Genomic DNA, 15,190 nt, shown 5'->3' on the forward strand with positions numbered 1-15,190 from the left:
CTTTGTCTTCTTGATGTTGAGTTTCAATCCATGTTGAAGACTACAGTCCTTGACTTTGTGTAGCAAGTGCTTCAGGTCCTCTTCAGTTTCAGCAAGTAAAGTTGTGTCATCTGCATATCGTAAGTTGTTGATGAGTCTTCATCCAATCTTGATGCCACGCTCCTCCTCATAAATCCCTGCTTCCCGAATGATCAGTTCTGCATAAAGACTGAAAAGATATGGGGACAGGATGCATCCCTGACACACTCCTTCCCTGATTTTGAACCATGCAGTAGTGTTCCCTTGCTCCATTCTAGGACTGCTTCTTGGTTCAAGTACAGGTTTTGCATAAGCACAAACAAGTGTTCTGGGATTCCCAATTTCCTCAAGGTTAGCCACAATTTGTTGTGATCCACACACTCAGATGCCTTTGCATAGCCAGTGAGACACAGATAGACATTCTTCTGCTACTCTGTTCTTTCTGCCAAGATCTATTTGACGTTGGTCAAATAGTGCCAAAACCTCTTCTAAACCAAGCTTGTATTTCTGGTAGTTCTCTGTGAATGTACTGTTACAGTCAATACTGGATAATCTTCAGTAGGAAGATTGTTAGTGTGTGATATTAGTGATGTTGTTCGATAATTTCCACTCTCTGTTGGGTCACCTTTTTTTGGAATGGGAATAAATATGGCTCTCTTCCAGTCAGCAAGCCAAGTAGTTGTCCTCCAGAATTCTTGGCACAACTTGGTTATCCTCTTAGTAGGGCATCTTTTGTTCAGTGTTGATTCAGAGGAAGGCCCAAAGGTAAGGTGGAGGCTTGCTGACGTAATGAGATTCTTCAAGGGCAACCTCTCTTCCTGGATACCAAACACAGTTGGTATCAGTGGATATGTAGATAGATGTAGCCACATTGTTATATAGTTTTCGAAGAGGGGTTGGTTTCATGAACCAGAAGCTCAGGATCCCCTTGGTAGCTTTAGTGTGAAGGGAGAAAAAGAGGATGAGGAGCATTGATGAGGTGGGGAACTGCCATCTATGCTTTTCAGCCTCATAGACCCACCTTATTCCTTCAGCCAGAGAATCGTGCTTGGGTTTGGTAAGGAGATAGTGTGCAGAGGAATATTTGTGGGCAGAGTATTGTGCTGCTCTTGATTTCATTATGCTGTACCAACTTGGTGAGGAAGGTTAAGACCAACATTAAACCATGATGACCAGGGATTAAAAATCGTCATTATGAGCCCCAGGATTCAGGTATTAAAGATTTTTCCCTTCTCCAAGTGTGAAAAAATTTTATAAAGTAACTTCCTTCTGCTTTGAAGTAAATGGCAAAAAATAAGGCTCCAGGAATAGATGGTATACCAATTAACGTATTTCAGTTAACAGATGCTGCCCTGGACGTGCTCACCAAGTTGTGCCAAGAAATCTGGAGAACGACCACTTGGCCAACTGACTGGAAGAGATCGATATTTGTTCCTATCCCAAAGAAAGGTGACCCAACCGAATGCGGAAACTACAGAACAATCTCACTGATTTCACATGCAAGCAAGATTTTACTGAAGGTTATCCAAAAATGACTGGAACAGCACATCAACAGAGAACTACCAGAAGTCCAGGCTGGGTCTAGAAGGGGTTGTGGTACTAGAGATATTGTAGCTGATGTTAGATGGATCTTGGCTGAAAGCAGGGAATACCAGAGGAATGTCTATCTGTGTTTCATTGACTATGCAAAGGCATTTGACTGTGTAGATCATAACAAACTATGGCTGACTCTGAGAAGAATGGGAATCCCAGAACACTTGATCGTTCTAATGCGAAACTTATACTTGGACCAGGAGGCAGTCGTCAGAACAGAGCAAGGGAACACTACATGGTTCAAAATTGGGGAGGGCGTACGCCAGGGATGCATCCTATCTCCATACCTTTTCAACCTATAAGCAGAACAGATTATCTGGGAGGCTGGGCTCTATGAGGAGAAATGTGGGGTCAAGATTGGTGGACGATTTATCAACAATCTGCCTTATGCAGATGACACAACCCTGCTTGCTGTAACTGAAGAGGACCTGAAGTGCCTGCTGCAGAGTGTCAAGGACTGCAGCCTCCAATATGGATTGAGGCTCAATGTCAAGAAGACAAAGATTCTCACCACTGGACCAATTGGCAGCATCAGGATGGATGGTGAAGAGATTGAGATTGTACATAGCTTTAGTTTGCTTGGCTCCACAGTCAACAGTCTTAGCACCAGCAGCCAGGAAATTAAAAGGTGCATTGCCATGGGAAAGTCTGCTGTTAATGACCTCTCCAAAGTACTGAAGAGCAATGGTGTCTCTCTGGAGACTAAGGTGTGCCTGATATAGGCCATGGTTTTTGCAATCACTTGTTATGCATCAGAGAGTTGGACAATGACTAGGGAGGATAGAAGGAGAATTGATGCCTTTGAGCTGTGGTGCTGGAGAAGAGTATTGAATGTACCATGGACTAGATTCATCCTAGAGAGGGTTAAAACAGGCTGCTCCTTGGAGGCAAGGATTCTGGGGCTTCGCCTGACATACTTTGGACATGTTGTAAGGAGAGACAGGTCTTTAGAGAGGGACATCATGCTGGGTAAAGTAGAGGGACAGTGCAGGAGGGGAAGACCCTCTATGAGGTGGATTGATTCAGTGACTGGGGTAATTGGGATGGGTGTGTCAGAGGCAAATGAGATTGGCACACAATAGAGCAGGGTTTAGGGCTGTTGTACATAGGGTCGCTATGAGTCGCAAATGACTCGACGGCACATAACAACAACAACAACAACCCCAGCATAGACGTGTGAAGGGTTCTGGTTAGGGATTGTGATGCTAATTTTCACTTGAGAATTGCTGAGGCTGAGGTAATTGTGAGAAGTGTCAAGTTTCGTAGAGCCAAGCCTCCGCTTATAGTTTTCGGCTCGGCATCAGTGTGTAAGGTTCAGATCCGCCAGGACATAACCAAGATCTATATGTTGGTGTGGAAATTATAGGATATCTCCTAAGGATGATAGAAGAATCAAGGCCTTTGAGCTGTGGTGCTGGAGAAGAGTATTGAGTCTACCATGGACTGCTAGGAGAACAAACAGGTTCATTCTGGAGAGGGTGAGACCAGGCTGCTCCTTGAAAGCCAGGATTTTGAAGCTTTGTCTGACATACAGTGGGCATGTTTCAAGGAGGGACATCTGGCTTGCAAGAGACGAAGACCGTTGATGAGTTGGATTGGCTCAGTGACTTGGGTAGTGGGGTTATATGTGTTGGAGATGATGATTCAAAATAGAGCTGGATTCAGAGCTGTTGTACATAAGGTTGATGCTCAATGGTACATGACAACAACAACAAATTATCTATAGATAGATAGCCTATAAATAAGTAGTGAGTGATCAAATTCGCTCATCTAGATCAAGGGCTTACCGCTGGCCCTGGGATAACCTCCCAGGAGTACACAGGGTTCTGGAACAGGATCATAGAGGATCCAAGGGCCGCTCTGATGGCCTAAATGTCCTGAGGGAGACCTGGGTTCTCAGTGGTAGGAGTATTGACAGAAGGGAGTTTGAGGGTGCTTTCCTTAATAAAAGAACATACACCATGGTCTTTTTCACGTCTTTAAAGAAGATACAAGTCAACGGGACATCTGGATATTCTGTTAAATGTTTATACCAATCTGAAATCCTAGTTCCTGGAAGTCTTCACATGGGTCCAAGGACTTTTGGAAGTCAAGGGGCAGGAACCAGGGAAAGGCCCAGAGATGCCATTTCCCATCAGGAAAGCCTGATGCAGGGAGTGTTTGTAGGGTTCCTCATTCAGATTTTATGGGAGATGGACTAGAGGTGAGGCCTCACTTTTAGTGAGGGAACAGTCGTGTAGGAGGGGAGCGGTTTGTGGTTGGTCTCACCTTAATACGTGGTTCGTCCTGATTATGAACCCTAAGTGTTTCAATATAAAATAAAAATTAAAAAAATAAATAAAACAGTTAGGAACCGGGGAAAACAATTATCATTACTGATGGTGCAGATCACCAGTGCTAATGTCAATGTTGATAATTATTACCATCACACCAAATTTTATGTAAAATAAGAAATCGTTCTTTTAATCATTTTGCTTCCCTTCGTCCCTCATCATTGGTTCCCCAGGTCATCGTCGAGATGGGGTTGTGTATAAATAATACCCAGAAACACTGCTTGCTGGGTGGTAGCTCTATATTTCATTATTTGAGAGATAGACAGAAATAGGAAAGGAGATGAACACTAGGCAGGCTTGAGCTTTCTGCTGACGACAGGTTTCATGCTTTCTGGCGCCTCAGGGACTGCCAGCTACACATGCCTGGCTCATGTGCTAGACAGGCAAAGTGGCGGCTCTGGAAGTCCTTTTCTGGGCCTAAGAGGAGCTGGTCTGTCCACAGGCAATGAGTCTTACTCTTTTGCTGGCAGGGGGTAAATAAGCAGGGAACCACCTAAAAAAGAAGAAACCTCAAGCAGGTGGGTACAGCATTACCCTGCCTAAGTACATACAAGAACTACCTTTCTCATTGGACAAAGAGTTATGGGGTTCTGCAAAGTTGACAATAAGTGAGTGAAAGGACCAATTTCCTAGGAATGGTGGTTGAGTGTCAGTTGCAATCAGGCAGGTCTTCTGGAGTCTGGGAACCCCAAAAAAAGCAACAGAGAACAGATAGTGGGTGGGAAATTTAAGCATAGGAATAACCAGTGAGGCCTAGAAACAAACAGTCAGTGGTATCAGGAATATTTGGGTTTGTCCTTTTTGTCAAGAACAGACAGAATGTTAGAAGATAGATAGATAGATAGATAGATAGACAGACAGACAGACAAACAGATAGATGATAGATAAGTGTAGAGAGAAATTAGATATAGATAGACATTAGAAAGTTATTAGAGATGATAGATAGATAGATAGATAGATAAGATAGACAGACAGATGGAGATTAGGTCTCTCTAAATATGTATTATCTATCTACCTACCTACCTATTGAGAGAGGATCAGTCCTCCCATGCGATTAACTGCCACCACCAGAGGGTCAGCTATGGATCAGTTCCAACTTGACAGTAAACAACAATACACACACACACACACACACACACACACACACACACACGGTAGAAATAATCACCTGGGTTTAGGGGGATCGTCAGATCCTCGGAGAACATTCTAGGGAGCCAAGAAACAATTCCAGAGGGTTCAGAACAGCAGAGATATTAGAGAATAGTCAGAAAAGAGAGTCAGGGAGACAGAGAAGAGCCAAAAGGTCCAGGGAATTGCCAACTCTGAGTTATCAGGCACAGGGTTAGAAATAACCAGAATTTCCAAGGAAATACTCAGATTTGGAGCAATATCAAGAGAAAGCAAACAGCCCGGGGGAGAAGCCATAGGGACAAAGACTAACTAGAGAGAGCAGGAAGAGCCCGGGAATCCCCTTGAAAAGGAAGGCAGGGCCCAGGCACTCACTCTGCATTCCTTACAGCCAGCAGCATAGGTCTGGGTAAAGCCTTGGCGCTGAGCAGAGCTCAGATTATTCCAGGGAGCTATGAAGCTGCAGGTGGTGATGTACAGGTTCCCATTCCGAAGTTTTCCTGGGAAATGGGGGGTTGAGGGGAAAGAGCTTATAAGCATCTTCTGAGTGGCTGAACCAGGGATGGGATGATGCCTCACTGGCATCTCTGGAGCCCAAATTCCTTTTGATAGGTTGAAATTGGAGCAGTTCTCATTTCAAATGAGATTGTTCCCTTGGGAGCCTTACCTGCCACAATATTGCTAGGCAGCGTTTGAGGGGCAGGTTGGCTTGGTACAGGGGGAAGAAGCAGGGGTCTCACCACAAATAAGAAATTCCTCATTTTGGTCCTGGGACTTGTGGGTATATCCACAGACGCTCTCCATGATAGGGGTGTAGACGAAGTTGATGATGCCTGGGTTATTCGCCAAAATGTTGGACCCTTTGAAAATCTGTTGTTGGCAAGAGGAAGAGTTTCTACTTTACTGGCAGAATTCTCCCCCTCTACACAGGTCCTTGGAGAGGGATATCATGCTTGGGAAGTTGTAGGGATGGTGCATGAGGGGAAGGCCCTCTATGTGGTGGATTGATTCAGTGACTGGGGTAATCGGGTTGGGTGTGTCGGAGGCAGTGCGATTGGCACAGGATAGAGGAGGGTTTAGGGCTGTTGTACATAGGGTTGCTATGAGTCACAAGCGACTCGACAGCACATAACAACAAACATTGTATCTTGAAGTCATTTGTCATCCTGAGTCCATAGTCAACCTCCCTGGCAACCTGTGGCCAGTTTTCTGTTTTGATGGAGAGGAAAATGTTAAGTCATCTGGGGAAGGGTGAAAAGGGACTACCTCGGTCATCTTGATCTCATAACGCCGGTATAAGGCGGCCTGGTTGATTTCTGTTGTCCCAGTAAACTTGGCCTTGATGACTGTAGAAAAGGAAGGAAACTAATTAGTTGGGTGAGTTGTAAGGTGAGTGAAAAAGAATCACAATGATATTGTTAAACACATACGTAAGTACACACTACACAGAACACTACACAGCACACTGAGGAATTTTCACATTCTCTAATTTATCCAGCTAGGGGAGCTCTGGTGGCCTAGTGGTAAGAAGCTGCACTGCAATCTCAAAGGCATGTTGTTTGAATCTACCAGGCGCTCTGGGGGAGAAGGTTGGGCAGTCTCCACCAGTCTGATTTACTGCCTCTGAAAACCTGCCAGAGGGTCAGCTACAGGTTGGTTCTGACTGGATGGCACACATCAACAACAACAATAACTTACTGGTCCTACTCATTGCCTGATACTGTTCTATGCCTCTTATATGTGTTCATTCTCTAATTTATTCAATAAATTTTTTTTAGCAACTACCATGTGCCACGAGGTCTCTAGGTGGCACTGTATGCACTCAACAACTAACCTAAAGGTTGGTAGTTTGGACTTGCCTATTGGTGCTGTGCAAGAAGGGCCTGGCCGTCTGCCTTCTCTAGCATTACGACCAAGAAAGTTCTGAGAACCAGCCCTCTTTTCTAACACATAGAATCACTAGGAGTTGGAACTGACTCAATTGCAACTAGTAAATGTATGCCATGAATTGTTCTGTGCTTTGTGGATTCTTTAATTCAGCAAGCATTTTTTTCCCCCTCCTCTAACATTTCCTGTATGCCAGGCACAGTTCAGGATGTTAGGGACACAACAGTAAACAATACATGAAAATCCTTTCCCTTGTGTTGATCACATTCTTTTCACGAGGAGATTGGCTAGAAAAAAGCAAAATAAGTAAGTACATGGAATATCCAAGCACATTAGATGTGACAGAGAATTACAGGGTAATTCTGGGTGAAAAGGACCAGGAATACCAGGGAGCAGGGCTTCAAATTTTAATCACGGTTGCCAAGGAAGGCCACCATTTGTTATAAGAAGCACATACGCATGTGGATACCTGAAGGGAGAGAGTGTACCAAACAGAGGGAGGGTAAGTACAAAGTGCGGAGGTAACTGGGCCCTGGTATAATCTAGGTAGTGGGAAGAGGTCAGTGTGGCTGGAGTAGGGGCCACTGTGAACGTTGCTGGACTTCTGGAAACCAAAGCACAAAGGGTGTAGACTCACCAAAGTCAGAATTACAGAAGGCCATTTGCGGGTGGGGTTGGACACAGGTGCATGCTTTGCTGGGGTGGGTCAGCCAGAGCAGTACCAGGATGGCAGACGTCAGGAGTGTGAAGGTTGCCGTTTTAGCTTCTGCTAGAATCAGGAGCCAGGTCAAGGGATGTCAGGTGGCACGGGCATAGCTGATCTGCCAACTGGAGAAGTCCCCCCCCCCCATAGCCTACCCCAGGGCAACCTGAGAGGGGATTAAGCACTGATTTGGCCATGAGGAATTGGTGGATTTTTAAGGTGGTTCACAGTCTGAGGGTACTGGAGAGGTCTGAAAAGTTGTTGAGTTTGGGAGATTTAGTGAATTGGGTTGATTCCAAGGTTTAGAAAATAAAGGGTAAGAGAGTTTGTGTTAAGGAGGCTGGATTTTGTAGTACAATTTTTGGAATTTCAGAAGGCTCAAGAAGTTTGGGGGAGGTTCGAATTTTAGGGGTTATGAACCTTGAGAGAGCTTGGGAGAATTTAGGTTTTAAGGAGGTTGCAGACATTTTCAGGATGGGAATTTAGGAAGTTCAGAGTATTTGGCGCTTGTAAGGGTTGGGGAAGAGAGCTCTGATGGCTTAGTGATAGAGAGTTGCACTGCCAATCCAAAGGCACATGGTTCTTTGCAGAGATTTACAGCCTCTGAAAACCTGCTGGACATTGAGCTATGAGCCTACGGTCCTTAACAACAGGGCTAGGGAGAGTTAGGAGCTTAATGGAGCAAGGAAATTAAGGAGCAAGAGGAGTTTTGAGGTTAGAGAGTAGAGGATTGAAGAGTTTAGAGGATCTGGGAGTCAAAGGAGTTCAGGGACTGGAGAGGGATAGTAAGATAATTTAGGAGAACAAGTAGATTAAGAGGAATTTGTAGTATTGGTGGACCATGGGCTTGGGGGAATTGTTGTACATGTCAGGGCTTAAGGAGTTTAGGAGACCAGGTTTGATAGAGCAGCTCCAACCCTTCGTGTTCCCCGTTTTAGAACCAAAGTCCCGTTACCCGCAAGCCAGACGTGGCAGCCAGGCATCTGACCCAGGACAGACAGAATAGGAAAGCTACAGGTTCTGTGAGGTCGCATGGACCCCTGCCTACCTCTCATGGCTCCGTAGGTGCTGAGTCTGCGGTGATGGTCTGTGGCAATGGAGGCAGGTCTGAGAGGTACGAGATAAATATCCATGCAAGGGGCGGGAGTTTCAGTGGTGCGGAAACCACAAGCATTCAGCCTTCCTGATGCATTACTCATCCACACACCATTAATGCAGAGGCCAGGGGATGGGCACTGCTGTGGAAAAGGTGATGTCCCGTCCACCTCTCCCTGCCTGTGGTCTCAGGCCCTCGCTAACCCCCTCGCTCATCTCCTTGTTATGCACCAATTCTTATAAGTAATCTCAATGATAGGCTTATAAGCAGGATTCCCTCAGATCCCCTCAAGTCTCCTAACTCCCTCCAGGCATCTAATTCCCCACATTCTTTAAGCCCCCTGAGGCTGAAATTTAGGTTTCATTCCTTTAGTAAACATACAAGTACATAGGAAACCACACAGAAATCCCTTTCCTTGTCTATCTGACATGCTGGTGAGGGGCAAGTTGTTCATCTGACATTCTGGTGAGGGGGGAGGGAGGCAGTGAAGAGAAAAAAGAAAGAAGTATAAGCAATGAAGGCTGATAAGGTACGTGAATGGTAGGGAAACTAAGGTACAGGGTTGCATGACACCAAGTTCACAGTTAATAAGTGGCAGCACTGGGATTTGAGCTCAGGTGTTCTGCAGTCAGTCTGCGTCTTAACTCTTTCCAAAAAGCAGCATTTATATAGCACCACCATGGGAGAAACATGGACAATCAGCTTTTGAGCGATTTACAGCCTCTGAAAACCTGCTGGAGAGTCAGCTGTGAGCTGGTTCTGACTCTTTGTTACACAACAGCAATGTACCCGTGAGTGAGTTCTGAGGCCTAGTTGTAGGAAGTGGCGCTTCCAATTATGTGATTCAAAATCAATTGCTCTGCAGTGGAAATATGGGGAAATCTCCTTTCTTACAATTTAGTGCCTCTGAGAACACACTGGAGTGTCAGCTAGGAGTCGGTTTTGACTTGATAGCACACAATATATGCAGTGAGGCCCTGGTGGATTCAGTGGTAGGACTCATCTTTCATGTGGGAAACACGGCTTTAATTTCTAACTAATGACCACTGGTCTGTTAATGGAGGTTTGCAGGTTGCTGTGAAGCTGAACAGGTTCCTAGGGAGCTTCTAGATTAAGAAGGACTAGGAACAAAAGTCTGGCAATCTACTTCTGTGAACATGCATGTGAACAGGCATATCTGACCTTTACCAAACTCCACAAAGGGGAAACGCCCTCATCAATAACATCAACAACATAAAATCAGACCTTTACCAAACTCCACAAAGGGGAACTGCCCTCGTCAACAACATCAACAACTTAAAACCAGTTCCCATGTGGTCAGACATGTCCCCATGCTCCTGCACCTCTATCTTTCCATCCCAACACCAATCTTACTGCTTACTGGGTTCAAAATCCATTACATTAACTCATAGACCACACAGAATCATATTAGGGATGTCAAAAGGCTATTAACTAACAGACTGCACAGAGCCATATTAGGGAAGTCAAAGGCTATAATTCAGGTTGTTAGGAGATATACTCTCATTCCAGCTTTCACAAGCACCTCAGTCTTCAGCCTCTTGGCTTTAGGCAAATGTGAAAAAGTTTTATTAGTCCTGCCAATTATGGCGCTACACACCACCTCTTGCCCTTTGAGTTCTCAAAAAGCCTTGGCCAAATGGCTCTGGGCTCTGGTTCTATGGGTTAACTGTCCCAAGGTTAGCTCTGTCTATTGTCAGGTCTCTGGTTCTCTGCTGTGGTCATGGCTGCTGTAGGTCTAGCTGGTGCAAGAATCTCTGGCTCCAAAGAGTGCTCTGTTATCTTGCTTCTTCTTTGCTGGTGGTGAAATTCTCCAATCCTGCTGCTGAATCCATTCAATTTAATGGCAAGCGTAGCCAGTCCCCTTGTGAATAGACTAACCCACCCTATTCATATAGTCCTGCCCATCCACATAACAAAGTCAAGCTAGATGGCCAGGATCCTGAAACCTCTTCATGACCAGCTCTCACTCACCTTTTCAGGCTCATCTTCCACTGCTCTTTCCTCAGTCATGATAGTTCAGCTGCGATGGTTGTGTTCTCAATGCCCTAATGCACGCCAATTCCAATATACCTCTCCTTCACTAGGTGCCCCCTGTGCCTAGACTCATTTCCCCAGGACAATTGCCTATCTGAGAACATCTTGCCTTTCAGCCCTCAGCTCACTGATCACCATTCTAGGAAGGCCCACTCTGAGGCACCCCAGAGGAGGAATCTGGCAGGCTGTCTCAGAGCTGAGTTCCCTGGTTGATTTACTTCATCAAGCTTGCCTATCACCGTTAGCCTTGGAACAAGTTGTTTTTGTCTACCTTACTTTCTTGGCCCTTAGAAAGAAGGTCATAGTATTGTGCCTAAAGCAATATGCACTCATTCAAATGTTCATTTCATTTTTGCACAAACCATGAAAAAGTTGTTGTTAGGTGCCTTGAGCCAGCTTATTGTTGCTCAGTCCTGTGCCATCCTCTTCATCTCTGCTGTGTGTAAGTCACTGTGTCAGTCCATCTCATTGAGGGTCTTCCTTTTTTTTTTTGGTGAGAAAAATTTATTACATTTAGAATTAGCCCGCTGGACTCAGTTTAGATGATCCCAATTTTGTTGGCAACATCCAAAGCATCATAATCAGGAGCAAGTCGAACATAGGCCTTCTTCTCTCCATCAGGCCTGATCAAAGTGTTGACCTTAGCCACATCACTGTCATAGAGCTTCTTGACAGCTTGTTTAATTTGGTGCTTATTGGCCTTGACATCCACAATGAACACAAGTGTGTTGTTATCTTCTATCTTCTTCATAGCTGACTCAGTGGTCAGGGGAAACTTGATGAAGGCCTAGTGGTCAAGCTTGTTTCTCCTGGGGGTGCTCTTCCGGGGGTATTTGGGCTGCCGTCGGAGTCTCAGCGTCTTAGGCCACCGGAACGTGGGTGACGTGTGGATCTTCTTTTTTTTTTGGCTGTGGTAGCCCTTCACAATGCCTTCTTGGCCTTCAATGCCTTTGCTTTGGCTTCAGTTTTGGGAGGGGCAGGGGCTTCCTTCTTCGCTTTCGGCGCCATCTTCGTAGAAAGGCGAGGGTCTTCCTTTTTTATGGTGACTCTCCTCTTTTGCATGTGGAAGTCCTTTTTCAGGGACTAGCCCCCCCTGATAATGTGCCCAAAGTGGATGAGTTGAAATCTCATCCTGCTTTCTCCTATAGAATGTTCTGCTGCAATTTTCCAAAATGGATTTGTTTATTCTTTTGGCAGTGGTATATTCAGAAGTTTTCACCAAAATCACGATGAAAAGTCAGCAAGTCGATGTCCAGCTTTCACATGCTTATGAAACAGTGGAATTTATCATGGTTTGGGACAGGGACATTTTGGTCTTTAGCCATTTGAAGATTTTTCCCAGTGGAAGCAGGAGTGGCATCCACTTTCCTAAGCAATATGCCTTTGTAAACTCTATGAGACTTGATAAATGTCGATAGTTATAGAAAGGCTTCAGGCCTTTTGTTCATAGGGTTGTTATGAGTTGTGCTTGACTCAATGACAACAACAAAAAGAGTAAGTTGTTTGATTTATTGACTGCTACGACTATGGATATTGATTGTGGATCCAGGTAAAGTGAAATCCTTGACAACTTCAGTCTTTTCCCCATTTCTTACAATGCTGCCTGTTGGTCTACCTATTGTGAGAGTTTTTGTTCTCTTAATGTTGTTGTTTACCATAGAGTTGGAACTGACCCATAGCTGACCCTTCGGCAGCTTGTCAGAGGCGATTAAATCGCACAGGAGATTGCCCATCCTTCTCCCGCGGAGCAGCTGGTGGCCTTAAACTGTGTACCTTCAGAATTGCAGCACAGCTCCTTGCCACTAGGCCACCAGAGCTCCGTTGTTTTCTTGATATCGAGGTGTAATTCATAGTGAAGGCTGTGGTCTTTCATTTTCATCAGTAAGTGCTCCAAGTGTCTTTACTTTCCACCAGCAAAGCTGTGCCATCTACATCCCTCAGCTTGTCAAGGAGTCTCCCTGTCGTGTTGGTGCTGTGTTTTTCCTTGTATAGTCCAGTTTCTGAGATTGTTAGCTCCTCATGCAGCCTGAGGAGGTGTGATGAAAGGATACCGGATACATACCTTTCCTGCTCTTAAACTGTGTAATAGCCCTCACTGCTTCTGGATCCAGGTGAAAGTGCCTCATGAGCACAAGGAAGTGTTCTGGGATTTCTGTTCTTCTCATTGCTAACCTTAACTTCTTATGAGCCACATGATAGAATGGCTTTGCATGGATGCTTCTAAGTAATATATTACCTAGGTGTTTGGAGAACTTTTGTTGTCTGTGGCCATCCAATTGATCCTTTACTCCTGGCAAACCTATCCTTAAAGGAATGAACCCTACCTGGTACGGAGCCACCCTGATAATGACTTGATGATTAATATGATACATTGTGATCAATAGAGTTTCCACTGAGTGATTGCCAGGCTTTTCTTCCTAGTGCCTCTTAACCTAAAAGTGTCAAGGAACCCTCTTTGGCCTCATATGAGGGAAGATGCAAGCCTCCATTGAGAGATGGATAGTGGCTGCCCATGCACTGGCATACGCACCGGCCAGGAATCAAACCCAGGTCTCCCACATGAGAAGTGAAAATGCTACTGCCGTGTTACATTGCCATGTTCAAATCCCATTGGCAAATTTTAAAGGGTTCCTCCCTTTTTTCAAACACAAGCAGGTCACAGAGCCAAGCCCTTAATCCTACTCTCAAAAATCTGGAGCTTGAAAATGCCGTTATTGGGTGCTGTCTGGCCCATTCTGACTCATAGTGACACTTAGTTGCAGGAGAATTGTCCCAGAGGGTTTCCAAAGCTGTGATCTTTGCAGGAGTGGAGTACCACATCTTGTCCTCCATGCAGCTGCTAATAGGTTCCAACCTCCCTCCTTTTAGGTTGCAGAGGAGAGCTTAACCATCACACCACCAAGGCTCCTGAGCGTGAAAATACTACAAATAGAGAGTGGCCTGGAAATATTTTAACACGTACCTGTTGGTGAGCATGTGTATACGTCGGCGCTAACTCTTTACCCAGAAGGAGAAAGGCTCTGCCACAGAATACATAGGTAGAAAGTAGGAAGGCTGGAATTGACAGAAGGTGGAAACCCGTTGTTGCTGTTGTTGTCAGGTGCTGTCGAGTCAGATACGACACATAGTGACACTATGAACAGAAGATCTGTTCTGAGGCATCCTCACACTTCCTGGCACACAAGAGCCCATTTCAGCAGTCACTGTGTCATGTACCTGGTTGAGGGTCTTCCTCTTGTTTGTTGATCTTCCACCTTTCCCAGCATCAGGTCCCTCTTCAAGGAGCAGCCCCTTCTAGTAACTTGCCCAAAGTATGTGAAGTGAAGCCTGTTCATTCTTACCTCCAAAGAGCACTCCGGCTTCACCCTCTCCGAGACATATCTGTTCATTCCCTTGACCATCCATGGGATGGTCAGTGCTCTTCTCCAGCACCACAGTTCAAAGGCAGATATCTGCTGGAGAAGGAAAACTTAAATGTTTTCCCCTAATAAAGAGCGATACAAAAGTGGGAAGACCAGGTCCTGGCAAAGGCAGAATACTTCAAAGACCCAGAGAAGGAAAGGCAGTCCCATGTGGCAGCAGCCCTCCCCACGTTCTTTCTAAATGCCTGAATCTAGCTATTCAGACGCTGCCAGATGGTCGTCCAAGTTCATTTTCAAGATTACAATTTTATACCTTTTCCTTTTGTTGTTCGTTCAAAAGGCTTTCAAATTAGCACTTTAAAAAAAATTTCCAGAATATAATCCATATGACATAGTCTACATCTATTAGCCCTCAAAATTATTGTGATTAGGAAGAAAGGTATTCACATAAAAATGATAAAGGAATTACAAATCACTCTGCATTTGTACTGCATGTATCATTATTTGGAATATCTCATTATTTTAATTGCAAGCAATTGCTCCAGTTGATAATGGCGCAGCAAGCCGTCTTATATATTTTAGAATAAATTAATATATCAGCCACTCATCATCCAAATGTACTGTTTGGCATTCATTAGCGGATCAAAGCTTGTACCAGAGCTCCCAGGAATTTGAAATTCACATAAATAATATCATCAACTGAAGGCAAACATCTACCAGGAACTACCAGAGGCAGGTTAGGATGCGAAGACAAACACTAGCGTGTGTTTTACACCGGCGGTTTGGGTACTTCTGCAGTTCTCAAATCCACCATGCTGTCTGCGAGGTCCAGAGACAGCTGAGCATGGAGAAGGCCCTCTGACATTCTCTCATGGCATCATTACGATTTACAAATCCAACGGTGACTTTGTTTTGTTTCATTATTGAGTCCCTAGGACAGCACACCCTTCTCAGATTGCTTACAGTATGCACCAAGGTATACAGAAATGACACTTGGACTTTGAAAATAATCGTG

At 44.9% G+C, this 15,190-nt stretch overlaps 1 protein-coding gene across 1 annotated transcript; it reads right to left on the reverse strand.

Moving 5' to 3' along the window:
- Window positions 1–4,266: 4,266 nt before the first annotated feature.
- On the reverse strand, window positions 4,267–10,764 carry LOC102844106 (metalloproteinase inhibitor 1-like). Its single transcript, XM_006892409.1, has 7 exons — window positions 10,751–10,764; window positions 8,711–8,769; window positions 7,597–7,728; window positions 6,339–6,418; window positions 5,813–5,942; window positions 5,448–5,572; window positions 4,267–4,437 (listed from the first exon to the last, which is right to left on the reverse strand). Exons 1-7 carry the CDS (start codon window positions 10,762–10,764, stop codon window positions 4,267–4,269), a joined length of 711 nt encoding a protein of 236 aa, XP_006892471.1.
- Window positions 10,765–15,190: the final 4,426 nt, after the last annotated feature.

Source organism: Elephantulus edwardii, unplaced genomic scaffold (genome assembly GCF_000299155.1).
Source record: "Elephantulus edwardii isolate Elephantulus edwardi_28Jun2011 unplaced genomic scaffold, EleEdw1.0 scaffold00115, whole genome shotgun sequence".
Lineage (NCBI taxonomy): Eukaryota > Metazoa > Chordata > Mammalia > Macroscelidea > Macroscelididae > Elephantulus > Elephantulus edwardii.

Coding starts and splice junctions, on each gene's coding strand:
- LOC102844106 (XM_006892409.1), bottom strand. Junction 7,729..8,710: donor CACCTACGGAGCCATGAGAG/GTAGGCAGGGGT, acceptor TCCTGATTCTAG/CAGAAGCTAAAACGGCAACC. Junction 6,419..7,596: donor CTTCTGTAATTCTGACTTTG/GTGAGTCTACAC, acceptor CCTTTTCTACAG/TCATCAAGGCCAAGTTTACT.